This window comes from Heteronotia binoei, chromosome 5, assembly GCF_032191835.1.
Source record: "Heteronotia binoei isolate CCM8104 ecotype False Entrance Well chromosome 5, APGP_CSIRO_Hbin_v1, whole genome shotgun sequence".
NCBI lineage: Eukaryota > Metazoa > Chordata > Lepidosauria > Squamata > Gekkonidae > Heteronotia > Heteronotia binoei.
The window spans coordinates 92,900,896-92,918,391 of NC_083227.1; the positions used below are offsets into that span (position 1 = coordinate 92,900,896).

The window sequence follows — 17,496 nt, forward strand, 5'->3', positions numbered from 1 at the left end:
GTTGATTTCTGCCTTATCAGAAGTCTTTATTCTGTAAATAATAAATCTGACTATCAAAATCTTGGTAGTTTTTATAGAATCTACTTTGAGAAAAGCAAGAAAAAACTCATACATAATTATTATCAATTTATTGTCATTTTGATAATTATGCTTTCTTCAATGTGATTGTAAATAGTTAAAACTTTTTAAAAAAAAAAATGTGTCTGTTAAATACAAGATGGACTTTATAGAGAACTATATGTTTAATCCTAAGAGCCCTAAACAAGCTGGAGCATTTGTTTCCTTAGTTAACATTTTTGCTTCTTCACAGACAGTTTTTAATCAATCCATCTTCCTCCTTTCAGGGCTGAACATGAAGATGGAGGAGGGATACTATACTGTTTCTTCTTTTCTTGAGCATTAACTGTCAACAGAACTGTCAGGAGAAGTATCTAAAGTTTTACAGCTAATGCATCCTTGCTGCTATTGCAAGTTCTTTAAAAAAAGTTTCATTTTCATCGGATGATCTCCCATGTCTCAAGTGAAGATGCCTGCCCTGTGGGTTGAGGTAGTAGGTTGTATAGTTTTAGGGTCATACCCACCACTGGGAGATAACTATACAGTCTACTGTCTTTCCTAAAGAGGCAGAGACTCAGCAGTGACAACTTCATTAGGGTTTCAGTACTGGAGTTACAAGATTGTGTATCTGACTTTGCTCTTGAGTTGTTGAATATAGCCAAACATTAATAGTTTTTCTGAATGAACTGTAAGGTTGACATAGTAAGGAAGCACTTATTATATCCCTGCTTGTTGGTTTCAGATGTAAAGATTCCAAATTAAGTAGAAATAAAGCTTTTTCGATTTCCTAAATTTCTCTAGTCAGGTTGAGGTAGTAGATTGTATAGTTGTAGGGCAGTTATTTTGCCCTCTTCAGGAGATAACTATACAATCTATTGCCTTCCCTGAGGAGTAACATTTCTGCAGTACTGTTTATTTGCTATGTTTCTGATGATCTGTATTAGATGCTGGAGAAAAGAAAGACCTCTCTTTGTACAGAAGTATTAACTGGAAAGTGTTAATTTTTCAGCACTGAACTCATGGGCAACCACAATCCATTAGTGAAATCTGTAATCTATAGGATAGATCCAGAGCAGTGTTTTCATGGACACAAGGACTTCTGAAGGTGACATACAGCAACCAGACTGCCACAGAAATAGGGAGCTGAAAGACAAACACTGAAAGGTACCAGGAACAGACTTTCAGGGGGCTACCTGAAAACTTCTTGCTGCATGAGTTGAATCCCTTGTATCCATGGAAATGCTGCACTGGATCCTGCCCGTACTTTCTAGAAGGCATCCACTTTTAGAAGAAATCTTAGTTCAGTGCTTAAAACTCTCTCACTGTCCTGTGGTTGCATGAGGTTATAGATACGGGTGTGTCAGCGGTCATTAAGACGGTACCGTGTTTCCCCGAAAATAAGACACTGTCTTATATTTATTTCTTCTCAAGAAGACACACTAGGGCTTATTTTCAGGGGATGTCTTATTTTTATTACTGTAAGTATATCTCCGCCCGCCTCTCTGCCCAGGCGGTCCCCTCGGGGAGCTGGCTGGCTCCCTCCTCCCCTCCCTATTCCCCACCCCTGCCCGTGCCTGGGCAGTCCAGGCCGCGACCGCCCAGGGGAGCTCTCCCTCACAGAGCTTCGAGCGCGCCTTCCGATGGCAGCGGTAGTGCGGGCCTTTCCTGCCTGCCTGACGCGAAGGCTGGAAGAAGCGGGGGAGGGGTGTGGAACACAGGCCGGGCACAGAGGGAGGGGGGGATGGCGACCAGCCGCAGGGCAAGGCTGGCCAGGTGGCCTGATGGGCTCCCGTCAAAGCCGCTCCCTCCCCTGCAGCGCTGCAGGGCCTGGGATGGGGCGGCAGGGGCGGCCCCTGGGAGGCAGCCGGACGCGGAGCCCCTCCCTCCCTGCTCCCCCTCCCTCCAGCAAGCCCAGGGGCGCTATAAGGGCGAGCAGGCGCGGAGGCGGCGGTGGGGATGAGTGCCGGCAGCCACCGACTGCAGCCCCCCGACAGCAGCAGCGGCGGCTCTCTGGCTTGGCTGCCCAGCAGCAGGGCCCGCAAGGCGCCCCCTCCTCTGTCCGTCTACTGCAGCGAGGCCCTAGGCGCTGCCACAGTCTACCCTCCTGCTGCGGCACTGTCGGGGGCCTACGGGCTGGACTGCGGGCTACTTGTGGGGGTGCGGGCTTCCTGCCCTACGAGGGGGTCCCGGTGACGTTGGGGCTGGGGGAGGCAGGCAGGGGCTGGGCGGGCCAGCAGAGGATCTGGTGCGGCCACCCTACTCATACTCGGTGCTGATTGCCATGGCCCTGCAGAGCGCGCCCGGCCGCCGCCTCACCCTGGCCTGCATCTACCGTGTTTCCCCGAAAATAAGACCTACCCAAAAAATAAGTCCATCACTAGGTCTTATTATCGGGGTAGGGCTTATATTAACAAATGCATAGAAATCCTGCTAGGGCTTATTTTTTGGGTAGGTCTTATTTTCGGGGAAGCACGGTATATCAATTTTGCTTTAACTTCTTACATTTCCAGGGATTGAATTAATATGACAGGCTTGTATATGTGCTTCATGGTGTTCTCAGGTGTCTGCATTTTGAAATGTTGTACCATTTAACTGAGCTTTAAATAGATGTTATTGCTTTGTTGCTAGGCTGATTGGGGGCATTAAGTGTTTTGGCTAGTGTTAGTGAGCTGCATTGAGACTAACTTTTCTGCTAATCAAAGGTGTTTCTCAGCAAAATTGATTTGCCCTGGCTCTTCTACTGTCACTCACTGATCTTCCCAAAATGCTTTTCCTGGGGGAATAGGACACTGCCAGAAACTTAAAAATTTCCCCTTTTCATGTAATAAAAGTCTTAGCTGGGATCCAACCAGTTGTTTATAGTGGTAACAAATTTCACATTTTGTGTTCACCAAAATAGTGTTCGTAATATTGCCTTCATGCTTAAGTAATCTCAAGGGATTCAGCACCTGCTACCCAAAATAAACATTTGCATTTCTAATAATGTTTTTCTGTTTTTGCATAAAGTTGATTTTTCACTGCAGCTGTTTTGGAAGAATTGCAGAAGAAGTGGTGGGTTCCTAGGAAGAGGTAGTAGGTTGCATAGTTTTAGGGCAGTGGTTTTGCCCACAAGGAGTTAACTATACAACCTGCTGCCTTTCTTAGGGCTTTAAAATTACAACAGGATCGTATTGGTTTAGTCTAACCCTTTATTAGGGTATGTTATGTAGAACTTAGTATGACTTTGTCCACTGGTGTGAATAAGCCAGATAATTTCTACATTAACTCTCTTATAGGTTTCATAAGGTATACTCACAGTGCAATCCTAAAAACACTTTCCTGGGAGTAAGCCCCATCAAATACACCAGTAAATCCTGAGTCAGTCTGGTGAAGCGGTTAAGTGCATGGACGCTTATCTGGGATAACCAGGTTTGATTCCCCACTTCTCCATGTGTACCTGCTGATGTGCCCTTGAGTCAGTCACAAGTTCTCACAGTGCAGTTCTCTTAAGAGCAGTTCCTATCAGAGCGCTCTCTCAGCTCCACTTACCTCACAGGGCGTCTGTTGTGGGGAGGGGAGGGAAAGGAGATTGTAAGCCGCTCTGAGACTTCTTTGAGTAGTGAAAGGCGGGGTATAAATCCAATCTCTTCTGAGATTTATTTAGGATTGTGTTGAATTGTGTCTGTACTGAATGGAAAGGGGGGCTGGTAATGGGTTGAAATGTGCTTCAACCTGAAGAGAACACACCAATAAAAATCATAAATCTTAAAATTTGAAAATTGTTCTGTATTGGTCCCACTTGGGTTACTTTATTATGGTGATTAGTAGTTGAATCTGGGAAATATGACTCATGAGGTGATAGCAACAGATTTCCCTCTCTGCAGTGCTGTTTCAGAGGGAAATGCAGACAAATACACCAGTGACTAGGGTTGAAGTAAAACTGCTCGTGTACACAGTTGGTAAGACTCCTCACCTTTTGATTATCCCAGTAAGAGGATTGGAGAAAAGACAGCAAATATGTATGATTCCCAGAATTTTTTAGAATGAAGTACAACATAATGCAGGCCTAAACGCATCTTTCCAAGCTCACCAACTTCAGTGGACTATGCAACTCTACTAATGACAGCACTAATAGTAATGCAATTGCTGTACAGTGTAGCATGCAGTGAGACTTGTTTCAGTGGTTCCATCTGTTTCTTGTGCAGCAGTCTCTCTGCTCCCAGTGTCAATTTCTACCATATGCAGTTTTCTTCACTGGGGCTCCAGAACTTACTGTCTCATCCTACCTCCAAATCTGGAAATCATTGTAAGTATATGCTGTGTCAACTAACATGCTTTAGTTTCGAATGACTGTTACTTTGCACCTTGACCTGTTTTTTCGGTCCTTGCAAAAAATTGTTTCATTCTCATACATTGTAGTAGAATTCTTAATTAAAAAAACATTATTTCAAGAGGTTTTCCCTGCCACACACACTGAAGATAAAAGAATGGGAACTCAAAGAGTCTGTACAAGATACAAGTGTTTTATTTTTGTATAAACTTTATAATAGTGACTTTTAAAAAACTAGTTGTGCTCCTATATATATGGATTCATGAGACTGTTACGCTGATTAATGTTGAGTCTCTTAGATGGATGCTGAATGGAATTAAGTCTTACAGATCAAAGCTGTATGCTCTTAAAATGTCTGTCTGCTCCACTCCAGCAACTACACCAACAATACTGACATCATCACAGGCCACATTTGTAAAACCTCTGGTAAAAAATAAATAAATATACATATATAAAAGCAAGAACAAGTGTTTACAATGAAATAATCCATAATACTCAACTTGTCATACAGACTAAGCCACTCCATTTCAAGAAACTTAACACCCCAACCCTAGTTTTAAGGATTCTTAATATATTCGGTAATCACAACTTAAGCTACTGTAGTGACTTCAGAGGATCACAGAACACATAGGGACTTAATGCAGTGCAAGGGAAAACAGACAACCAGTTCTGTTGCATCTTTAGATTCCATCTCCTAGCAAAAATCTTACTGTAGAGTTGAAGGTTTAAACTCTTAGCAGCTGTATGTGTTAGTTGCCTACATCTAATAGAAGTGTGCTTCCAGCACATGAAAGCTTACCGTACATTCTGAATAAAACTTTGTCGGTCTTAAAGGTGCAATTTGACTTCTTTGTTCAGTTCTCTGTGTTTATTTTTAACTTAATTGGTCTTACAATATATGGGGAAAAAAACATACTACCCCCATCAGACAACACACTTTGTTCTTGGACATCTTGATTGTACTAGTATTAAATTCTTGTTTAATTGCATTTCATACAAGTTACCTCTTGCATTAGATCTTACTCAGGAGGAAAGAGGCACGTAAATTATCTGGTGTAAGGCCACCAAAGATGTGATTTGGAGGATGGATGCTTTGTAGCCTCTATTTCCTGAAAATAACTAATACTTAAATGTGTTACTTTTCTAAATAAAGATTATCAGAAATAAAAGATCTCTTAGAATAATTTGGTGGAAGTCACAATCTCTGTTACACTTGACTTGAACAAAAAAGTGGACCTTCCCTGGACGCATTAAGTTTTATGACACAATAGTTTTATTGAATACTATGAAAAAGTTCAGGAAGCTTTAGTATGTAGTTTATTTCTCAGCCAGCAGTAAATTTTATTTTATTGCAGGGATGGCCAACGATAGCTCTCCAGATGTTTTTTTGCCTACAATTCCCATCAGCCCCAGCCAGCACGGCCAATGACTGGGGCTGATGGGAGTTGTAGGCAAAAAACATCTAAGAGCCATTGGCCACCCCTGTTTTATTGAGTTTTTCCTAGGCCTGAATTGAAACAGAAGATTGCAATTGCAAAATAATAAGGCAAATGTTAACCTGCAATAAAGGCACCCTTTCAGCTGTTGACAGGTTGTTTTAACAAATTGGTGAAGCCCATAGCTTGCACCTGTGAACAAGTATTGTGTTGTCTTTCCTACAGGTTGATCCCTCCCATCTCAGTACTGTTACTTGAATAAGACCCCACCAATACAATTTCAGGTCCTTGCAGTACAAAAGAAATAAAATACTAGGGGTTTATAGGACTAAGATTATGCATGGGATGGAGAAAGTTTGGGAAAGAGGACAATCTCTGGATTGTCCTCTTTCCCAAGCTGGGAGCTATATTCTAACCTAGTTTCATAACTAAAGTCACAATTTCCCCCCTGGATATGACTTCACTGTATTGTTTAGCCCCTGCCACCACATTTCTGAATACTGCACATTCAAATGGGTTTGAAAATAGTCTGGAACAGCTGTGTCAAACATGTGGCCCAAGGGCCGAATAAGGCCCCCATGCAACTGTCATCTGCTTCCTTCTCCCTCTCTCTTGCTTCCTTCTGCATCACAGCTTGCTTTGTGAGGCTTGCTCAATAGCACAGGAGCTACAGAGCAAAACCTGTATTTTCTCCATTGGCTGAGGCTCCTCCCTTGGGGATGAAGGGAGGAGAGCTTGCTTTGTCAGGCACAGCAGAGCTACTGAGTCAAACCTCCTTTCCTTCTATTGGCTGAGGCTTCCTCTCCTGGTTCCCTAGGGAAGGAAGGAAAGAGCCAGAGCTTCCTTTGCCCCAGTTCCCTGGGCCCCATGGGAGAAATACAAAGAAAGCACCTTTAAGAGCCAGTGCTGCTATTTTAAGGGTGTTTAAAGGTTTTTTTTTTAAATCTTTGTGTCCTTTATAAAGTTTGTATCTCTGCTACATAATCATAAATAGGTACACACATGGCCTGGCCCAACCCAACATGGCTCGGCCTGACAAGGTCTCATTTATATCATATTTGGCCCTCATAACAAATGAGTTTGACACCCCTGGTCTGAAAACTTAAGCTCGTTGAAAATGTGGCATCCAGACTACTGTCAGGTGGGGTGCAGGGGTCATAGCCAAATGCTCAAATATGTGTGCTGGCTGCACAATTTATTTGTGGGTACAATTCAAAGCAGGGGTGTGCATTTCGATCTATTCAAACCAAATATATATTTCAGCTTCCTGAATGTATCTAGATTTTCTTGGGAAAGGGGAAAAAACAGTGGAGAAGCAGTAGCAGATATCTCCTGCCTGTCAGCTGTTTTAGAGAAGAAAGCAGAAAATAGTCCAAGGATCAAGTGTGCCAAGGGAGCAGAGTACTCCAGCTGGCTCAGTGGGGGGGTTGGCTTCTTAAGCAGCTCAGTTTAGACCAAGCTGCAGGAGAAGCCAGACCAAAAATATGTTATACTGTAGGGAGCTATCTGCTAGCCATGGTGAGCAAATCCTGGGGCTGGTTTCTGCTGCACGGTTTAAACAGGGCTGCATGAAAAGCCAAGCCAACCCCTAGATTGGGGTGGCTTTAAAAAGAGAGAGCATTTTCCTTCATGGGTCTATTGGAACTGGAAAAAATTGGGATTTTTTTGGAAATAACTTTGGGGGGGGGGGAGCAATAGACCTGAACTGAAAAGTATCAGTTTTTTAAAAAACAAAGCCAGTATCATAATGCCCCTCTATAAATGGTGTGGTCTCATTTGGAATACTGTGTACAATTCTGGTCACCACACCTCAAAAAAGATATTATAGCATTGGAAAAGGTGCAGAAAAGGGCAACTAGAATGATTAAAGGTTTGGAACACTTTCCCTATGAAGAAAGGTTAAAACGCTTGGGGCTCTTTAGCTTGGAGAAATGTCGACTGCAGGGTGACATAGAGGTTTACAAGATTATGTATGGGATGGAGAAAGTAGTACTTTTCCCCTTTTCTCACAATAAAAGAACTCTGGGGCATTCAATGAAATTGCTGAGCGGTCAGGTTAAAACGGCTAAAAGGAAGTACTTCACCCAAAGGGTGATTAACATGTGGAATTCACTGCCACAGGAGGTGGTGGCGGCTACAAGCATAGCCAGCTTTAAGAGGAGACTGGATAAAAATATGGAGCAGAGGTCCATCAGTGGCTATTAGCCACAGTGTGTGTGTGTGTAAATATGTGTGTGTGTGTGTGTGTGTGTATATATATACACACACACACACACACACATATTGGCCACTGTGTGACACAGTGTTGGACTGGATGGGCCACTGGCCTGATCCAACATGGCTTCTCTTATGTTAGCCTGTACACCCCTAATTCAAAGTGCTAGTTCTTACCTTTGAAGCCAGGACACCTCAAGGATTTCTTAATATATTGTCCAACCTGCCAGTTAAGATCTGCCACATAAGTCCGGAGAGCAAGTTTGATGTAGTGGTTAAGTGTGCGGACTCTTATCTGGGAGAACCAGGTTTGATTCCCCACTCCTCCACTTGCACCTGCTAGCATGGCCTTGGGTCAGCCATAGCTCTGGCAGAGGTTGTCCTTGAAAGGGCAGCTGCTGTGAGAGCCCTCTCCAGCCCCACCCACCTCACAGGGTGTCTGTTGTGGGGGAGGAAGGTAAAGGAGATTGTGAGCCGCTCTGAGACTCTTCGGAGTGGAGGGCGGGATATAAATCCAATATCATCTTCTCTCTGTCCCTGTCTTCAGTGGTGGTTAGTAGTGGTGGGTTGTTGTTTTTAAATAGTGCCAGCTTACTTATTTTTATTTACTTCATTTGTACCCTACTTTTCTCTCCCAATGGGGACCCAAGGCAGCTGACATAATTTTCCTCTGTTTTATCTCACAACAACCCAGTGAGGTAGGTTAGGCTGAGTGTGATTGGCTCAAGGACACCCAGCAAGCTTCCATGACAAGCAGGATTCAAATCCAGGTCTCCCAGATACTAATCTGGCACCCTTAATCACTATACCACACAGGCTCTTGAAAGGTTCACCTGGTTGGTCTCTTATTAAGTGCTAGACCAAAACATTTTTTAACCCTTTAGTTAAAAACCTGGGTAGACCTTTTAACAAAATTGTAATGCGTATTTTAGTCTGGAAACATTTTATATAGCTCAGCAGCTTGTGTTTTTATGGTTTTCTGGTGCTGTGGCTCAGTTTTTAATGCTGGATTTTTTTAAAAAGATTATTTTTATTTTGTAAACTGCCTTGAGCAGGAAGTCTCAGTGCTCTTTTTGAATATGCCAAAGAATCTTATTGCTTTGCTAATAATAATAAAGGGGTCTTTTTTTTTACAATTGGACCCTCAAACTTCACATAGATCTCGTCAGCAACTCCTTTAGTATAGAAGTGAGAAACAGGAAAAGGAAGATTTTGTATGCATAGGCTTATCCCAGTTGTTCAGATGGAAAAGTGGGCCTCATTTGAAGTGGCACAGAAGGTGATCCTATTTCTAATGTTGTTCAACATCTACCTGCCCCACCCCCTGCCCATTTGGCTCAGAAGTATGGGCTGGGTTGCCACCAGTATGGTTTTGATACCCAGCTGTAACCGCTGATGGATAGCCATCTGGACTCCGCCCCAGAGAGTTTGGATGGGCTTTGGAGACACTAGCTGGGTGGTTTCAGCAGAGTCATCTGAAACTAAATGCAAAGAGAGAGGTCCTGTACCTGAGCCGGGGGTGGGGGGTCGATTTGGGAATTAGACTCCTTGCCCTGGCCCTGAAGTGAGAAACCAAGGGGTGCCTCTGGACACCTCACTTTCTATGGAGGCCTGGGTAACCACAGTTGCTAGCTTACACTTCTATCATCTTTGGCAGATCAGGCAACTTGTTCCCTATTTCTCCCCTGGGATTTGGCTACAGTGATCCAAGCAATGGTCACTTCCAGGCATGATTACTGTAACTCACTCTATGTGGGCTTCCCCTTGAATCTGGTCTGGCAACTCCAGCTAATGCAAAATGTGGCTGCACGCCCACTGACTGTGATGTCTGCAGGTGCACATTCAGCTGGTGCTATGTCAGTTGCACTGGTTACCAACTGAGTACTGGATCAATTTCAAAGTGTTGTTACTGAGCTTTAAAGCCCTATACGGCCTGGGACCAAAATATCTAAGGGACCATCTCTCCATATGTGCCCTTGAGAGCCTTGTACTCAGTGAACCAAAATTTACTGGCTGTCCCTGACTCAAAGGATGTTTGCTTACCCCAGTCTGGTGGAACATCTTGAGATCAGGGCCTATTACAGTTTCAAAGGGCTTTTGGTTGACACAACAGGCACCCAGTTTTTTGGCCTTTCTTGCAGAAACCTCCCAATCCTTGGTTTGTGATATAGTTGCTGCAAGTCATTTAGTATTGCTGGAACCTTATGAATTCTACTATTTGCATTGCCTGCCATTTTAATTGTTTTCACTAATTTAGTTGTTATAACTGGGTTTTAGTGGTTCTATATCTCTATAGTTGTTACCCGCCCTGAGCCTGTTCTCAGGGAGGGCAGGATAAAAATAGAAATAAATAAATTCAAACAGATAAGCGGCCTCCCGCATGCCAAACTTTGGAGTCCAAAGCACTATGTGTAGGGTTCAGCAAGTGTATTCAACACCATTCTATCTGAAGCAGCAGCCTATTGGGTTATAGGGTGCCACTAAGCAACATTTAGATACAAAGGGTGCTGCTGCAACTGAACCTGTCATGCTCATTACATAGTTTCTTTTAGTTCCTGGTGTTAGCATTACTGTCTGACTCTAGCCCTTCTATATCATAATATTGTAAACACCTCTAATATAGACAATCAGAGAGCTCGTTTGATGTAGTAGTTAAGAGCCATGGACTCTAATATGGAAAATTGAATTTGATTCCCAGTTCTTCTACATGCATCTGCTGGGTGACTCTGGATCAGTCACAGTTCTCTCAGAGCCGCTCTCTCAAGAGCTCTCTCAGCCCCACCCACCTCACAGGGTGTCTGTTGTGGGGAGAGGAAGGTAAGGCAATTGTAAGCTTCTCAGACTCCAATTGAAGGGTGAGGTATAAAGCCAACTCTTCTCTGAATGAGAGATTGCTAACTAAGTTGAAATGTCAGCATGCATTTATTGGTAGTTTAGAGTAGGCCAGCAGAAATATATTAACAGTCACTCTGTGTTACATTCTATCTGAAAATTAGTTTTAATGTTCCCCCCCCCCCCCAATTAAAATAGCCAGAATTAGATATTCTAGAGCAAGGAATTGAAAACTAGCTTTAAAAAGGCAAACTTTACCTTGACCATCTATGAGACCCCCCTACTAGATGATAGCGACTAACGAGGGAAGAGGTTTTGTTGTCATTTTTCCAGGTGTATACACGGAGCGAGAGATCTAAGGAAGATGTGACAACACGAAAAGGATCCTGCAAAAAAAAATTATCCTTTTAGTTCAGTCCTCATGATATTGCTTATGAACTGGTAATAGTAGTAGTAACTGTATATACCACCCATATTGATGTAATCGTCTTCACGTGATCTTGGAAAGCGTTTAATTCAGCCCCATTCAGGGAGTATACTTTCAGCTCCATATTGAATGCTATAACAAGTGTTTGTTTACCAAATCCTGCAATGGTCCTGTATTCTGTAAATATATGTTTACTTGGTAATCTGAAGGTTGCAACCTGTTGAGCTTTTAATAAAAGAATAGTTAGATGGTTAGATGTGTTGCTTCCATACAGTTCTAGCACTAAAATTAGGTTTATAGTCTTTTCTAGCAATTGATATCCTACTACTTTGTGACCCCTCAAGTATAGTGCAACACTGCTCTACAACTCTTAAGTCACCCTTAGCCTGACTTATGTCAGGATTTGGATCTCCACATTGGCGTTGGTACAGTGTTACCTTGCAAAAGAGTGACACAGAGACAAAAACATTCCATTTAGATAGCGTGCTGTCTAAGGGTTTTAGGAAAAGTGCATGACCAAAAAGAATTATTTTTTCCTTATCACTAGTATGCATTCAGAACAACAGTTTATTAAGAAATCCAGAAAACAGAAAGAAGAGAATGATCCCTATGTTCATTCTGCCAAGATAAAGCCCCTTAAAACATGCTGTTCCTAAGATGGACCTATCTAACTATGCAAGAAAGGTCCTGTATACTACTAAAAGTAATTTGCCTGGTCAGTTTTGATGCACAGAGTTTCACCATTAGTACTTAGTTTAGGGATGACTTGATGCTGAATGCTGAATATGTAATACTTGAATGGATTTTTCTTTCAGAATGTCATCTGGAAGTGGAAGAAGTGCTTGTTACTGTGGAATGTTTAAGATAAAGTGACTTAGAATGGTAAATTTATTCTTTTTATATTTTTGGACTGCTAATAAATAAAGTAACAAGTAAAAACAGTCCATGGCTTGTTAGCAACCGGGCCACGTAGTGAGGAAGAGACCTTCGCCTACTTATTTAAAGATCACCCCCCCCCCCCCGGGAGGCAGGGATTGAGTGTGGGCATGAGGGCAGCCTGGGGCAGCAAAAACCCCAGCACCTCCACTGGGCCATGGAAAATTGTCTTCCATAAAACCAGTCCCTGGTGCCAAAAAAGTTGGGGGCCACTGCTTTAAAGCAATAATTTAAAGAAACTTACACATAATATTCATTTTATATTTAGACTTCTGTATGGTAATATCAAAGGTCGTGATGTTATAGCTTTGATCTTCTCCATGCATTAGGGCTATTCTTGCTGGTTCTGCTGGTAACCAACAGGTGGCAAAAACACTGTTGTTGATTGGCAGAGGACTAGAAAACATCAGTTGATCATCTTCTGGATTAGTTGCATAGTGTGTATAAAGTACCTGGTATACAAAAATGAGAATCATACATATTGTCCTGACTTCTAGAAACTATTATGGGTGTATCCAAGGGCTTGGCCACGACCAGTGACAATTTTAACCTTTGTTTTTCTAAATGGCAGAGCTCAGTACCATATCACAAAAATATTTTGGTACTTCCTTCAGTTTCCAAAGGCATTTGCCATGGAGTATGGGCATCTGTCACTCAAGAAACACTATAGTTGTAACACTATTTATCTCAAGGTCATTATTTACAACTAAAACTCTCAACTGTATAACAGCTGACATAATGTTCTTGCTAAGTCTCTTCTTTGCCATGAAGTCACAGCAGCCTTACGGTGACCCCATAGGATTTTCAAGACAAGGGATGTTTAGAGGTGGTCTGCCATTGCCTGCCTCTGGGTAGCATCCCTGGTCTTCCTTGGTGGTCTCCCATCCAAATACTAACTAGGGCCAACCCTGCTTAATTTTTAAGAACTGACAAGATCAGCTAGCCTGGGCTATCTAGGTCAGGACAAAAACCTACAAGGAAGCTGTAGGGCCAATTCAGACTATCACAGTCACAGGGCCTAGAAAATCTGCTTAGAAAACAGTGTTTAACTCTGACCTTCTCTAAATAATGCCATTGCTACTAAGTAATTTCTCTGATCACAGCAGATGAAATAACTACTGCTTAGCAGGCCCAAGTGCATGGCATGTTTTCCACACTAATATGGGGAGGATACACATGAAAGAAGACTGCAAACCAACTGTTGAATTACTACTGTAGCCAATGTGAGCCGAGAACTTGTGGAGTTCTTCTTAAACATCTTGAGGAAATCCATGTATTATATTTCAGAGCTTCTTGTTTCTTCTAAATGTGGTTATGGTAGAAATCTTGCATTTCTGGCTTGCTTGTTGCTTCACTGCTACTTTGTAGTGCTTCTACAAAGTAGCAGGGAGTGAGAGCCAGTTTGGTGTAGTGGTTAAGTGTGTGGACTCTTATCTGGGGGAACCGGGTTTGATTCCTCACTCCTCCACCTGCTCCTGCTGGAATGGCCTAGGGTCAGCCATAGCTCTCATAGGAGTTGTCCTTGAAAGGGCAGCTGTTGTGAGATCTCTCTCAGCCCCACCCACCTCACAGGGTGTCTGTTGTGGGGGAGGAAGATAAAGGAGATTGTGAGCTGCTCTGAGATTCGGAGTGGATATAAATGCAATACAGCAGTCAGCTCAGAAAATTAAGTGCACTGACAACATGAAAATCGCTGAATATAAGAAATTTTGGTTGTGTAAACTTCTGAATTAATCCTGATACTGCTCATCAGATTACCAAACCTCTTCTGAACTGAAAGAAAATTTCAAACTCAGTTTATGATACAGCATGGAAGTCTGCTGGTAAATGGGGAAGATAGCCATCTTTTAGCCCAAAGCCTTTAAGTGTGCTTAAAATAATTCTTTGGAAGAGTTCCTTACTGAGATGAACAGTAATGGTGAACAAGAGCCCCGAAACACAGCTGCAAATAAGCACTTATATGTATTCTGGGATGTCTCTGCACAGGGTGATAGCAAGAGTACACACTAAAACATCATCAAGACTTATCCACAACATGTAGGGATTTTGTAGCTAATTTGTAGATGTTCCTTGACAAAGTAGGTTTTCCTAATGCTAAAGCAAAAGTTGTTGTTATTATTAAATTTATATCCCACCCTTCCCAAAAGGGGCTCAGGGTGGGTAACATTAAACTGTATAATATTAAAAACCAGTTTATATTCATTAAAAGTTACTAATACAGTTTCTAATACAGAACATATATAATTCAAAATGAAAAGAGCACTGATTTTTTTTCATAATTATTAAAAGCATTAGACTCTAACAAGAACAAACATTCAGAGGTCTCAAATGTATATTGCTTCCTTCCACTGTACTTAATACATCAATACTCGGCACTGTATTTAATACATGAATACCCAGCACATTTAATCAATGCTAATGCACTGGCCAGAAATACATAGGAAAGGGAGCAACAGCATAACAGTACCTTTGGTGCTTGATTGCTATCCAGAGGAAGGACAACTATTGATTGCCCATCTGGTGAACAAGGTGACAAATCTACACCACAATTTGGGAATGGTTTTATGCAAGAAATCTGACTTAGATCAGGAACTGCCAATGTATAGATTTTTTCACTTGATGTGGCTACCTAAATCAAAGGAGGGACATGGTTAATATTAAGGCTGAGCCAAAACGGCACTCCAGTTTTGCTGTGCTACTCAATAGTCCAAAAAAGAAAGAAGCCCTCTTTTCAGCAGTTTGTTGAGGGGGCATTTGAAAACTGGGTGAAATGTTCACCCATCTCATTAGTTTCCATCATTTCTTGCTTGTTTCCCCCTCACTTTGTTGCATGACACTAGAATGGGGTACAAATAATGACATTTGCTATGTTAGGTTTATGACTACTATATTTCCAGTGAGACCTGACTGTGTGATGATGATGATAAAAAACCAAGTCAAACTGAGGGGAATGTGTCTATGCTCTTATTCTAGTGCAGTTCTGAGGTGGGGGAGAGAATGCCAGATGATTGCCACTAGGTCTTCAGCCAAGGAGTGAATGAAATGGAGAAGTACATTCAAGAAACTTCACCCCCTTCAAAACTCGTTCTGTGCCCCCAAAAAATCATTTTAGAAAACCTGACTGAACCATAATGAACACCCTTTGAAGAAGAAATTTGACTTTGTGCATGTATTTAATTTTGTATCTCACCCCATCTGTAGATTGAGGTAGAATTAAACCACTGCCACACCACCAGAGCTATTACCACACTACCAGAGAAATTGTCTGTTCCCTTACTGAGACAATTTCCCTCTTCTGTCTGCACTCTCTCTCAGCCCTCAATTCTCATTTCAAAGAGCTAATTTGAGTCCAGTAGCACCTTAGAGACCCACAAGATTTTGAGAGTATAACCTTAGAGAGTTAAAGCTACCTTTGTCAGATAGGGAGCCCTCCCTGCCCTGAGCCTGCTTCAGCAGGGAGGGTGGGATATAAATAAAATAAAAAATAAAGTTTATACTCTGAAAATCATTTGGGTCTCTAAGGTGCTACTGGACTCGAGTCTAGCTCTTCTACTGTTGACTAACATGGCTATCCTCTGAAACCATTTCCTCTGGAAGAGATGGGATGCTAGAGCAGTACTTCTACAGGCCCAGCTGTCAAAACAGCTGAGTGGTGGTTTTACCTGTCCATCAGCTGAACCCTATCTAAAGTGAGGCGTGAAATGTCCTTCAAGACCTCAGCCTTCCCACAAGCACTTTTTCAGTTTCAACTTGTTCACCCATAATCATTTAACCGCAACACTAAATTCAGGACCGCCACAGCATCATCAGGTGATTTGAATAAATCTAGAGCTGAATGTCATCATCGTATTGACAGCAACCTACTCCAAATCCACAAATGATCTCTCCTCAGGGCTTCCATGTAGAAACTGAATAACATGGAACACAAGATTGAACCCCAAGGAATCCCACAACACCAGATGATGACAGTTGGTCTCTGACTGTAACCTCCAAGTCCTACCTATAGGGAATCCAATCTAAGGCAGAACCCTTAATCCTTAGACCAGGTCAGTAGCCATGTTGGTCTGAAGCAATAAAGTTTGAGTCCAATGGCACCTTTAAGACCAACAAAGTTTATTCAAGGTGTGCATGCACACGAAAGCTCATACTATGAATAAAACTTTGTTGGTCTTAAAGGTGCCACTTGACTAACTTTATTCCTTAATCCCTACTTCTGCCTCCAGATAACATGATGGAATGGTCCACCGTGTCAAAGACTGATGTATGTAGGCTAGCTTTACTTACTCAAGACAGCAGAGTCTGAACATGCTCAGAGGGCCTATTGCTTATGTTCTTGGATTGAACATAGGTTCTGCAACTTAGCTCTAACAAGTTTGCCTCAAAGTAAATCTTGGGGGGAAAGGAGATGTCTACCTTCAGCTACAAGGCAATACCATGAAACTTTTTGTTACTAAATGTATCACAAGGGTTTTGATTCTTTAGCCAGAAGACTGAAGAATAACCTCCAGGTAAAACTAAATTCCATAAATCCTAGAACAGCCTTTTCTAGGGACTTTTATGGATTTATTGACAAGGTAATTAGAAAAGCCAAGTAAAAATAATGCACTAAACTAGAAAAGGCCAAACCCAAGTTAATTAACAGTGTTTCCAGAAAAGCTCAGTTTGAGGCAAATTCCTGAGGGAACAAGCTTTACAGATGTCACAAAGAATGTATCTACCGTATTTTTCAGACCATAAGACACACTTCCCCCCCCCAAAAAAAAAGTGGGGGGAAGTGTGTGCGTCTTATGGTCCGAAGGTACGTACCTTCTGGGGGGGGGGGCCGATCCGCTGCCTCTGCCTCCGATCCGGCGCTTCCCCCGTGCCTGCCTGCCTGGCTCCATCTTCTTCAGGCAAGCGCTGGGATCGCTTCACGTGGCCCCACCGCAAATCCAGCGCTTCGCAAGCGCCAGCTGCGGAGGAGGCAGCGTGCTTCCTCCTTGTCTGTCTGCCTGGCTCCACCTCTGATGCTTAAAGCAAGCGCTGGGATCGCTCCCTCTGCCCTCCGATCCCAGCACTTGCTTTAAGCATCACAGCTGAAGCTAGGCACACAGGCAAGGAGGAAGCACCCGCCCCCTCCGCAAACCCAGTGCTTCCTCCTTGCCTGTCTGCCTGGCTCCACCTCCGATGTTTAAAGCAAGCGCTGGGATCGGAGGGCGGAGGGAGCAATCCCAGCGCTTGCTTTAAGCATCAGAGGTGGAGCCAGGCAGACAGACAAGGAGGAAGCACCCTGCCTCCTCCGCAGC

General features: G+C 42.8%; 1 protein-coding gene across 1 annotated transcript in view; it reads right to left on the reverse strand.

The window, feature by feature from the left end:
• Positions 1 to 4,538: 4,538 nt before the first annotated feature.
• FBXW12 (F-box and WD repeat domain containing 12) overlaps positions 4,539 to 17,496 on the reverse strand; it is a 30,264-nt gene continuing 17,306 nt past the window's right edge. The window contains exons 6-10 of the mRNA XM_060239822.1: positions 14,679 to 14,840; positions 12,456 to 12,663; positions 11,316 to 11,500; positions 11,107 to 11,234; positions 4,539 to 4,789 (exon numbers count right to left, since the gene is read on the reverse strand). Of these exons, the coding sequence (XP_060095805.1) occupies positions 4,690 to 4,789; positions 11,107 to 11,234; positions 11,316 to 11,500; positions 12,456 to 12,663; positions 14,679 to 14,840 (783 nt within the window). The 3' untranslated portion in view covers positions 4,539 to 4,689. The remainder of the gene's footprint in view (positions 4,790 to 11,106; positions 11,235 to 11,315; positions 11,501 to 12,455; positions 12,664 to 14,678; positions 14,841 to 17,496) is intronic.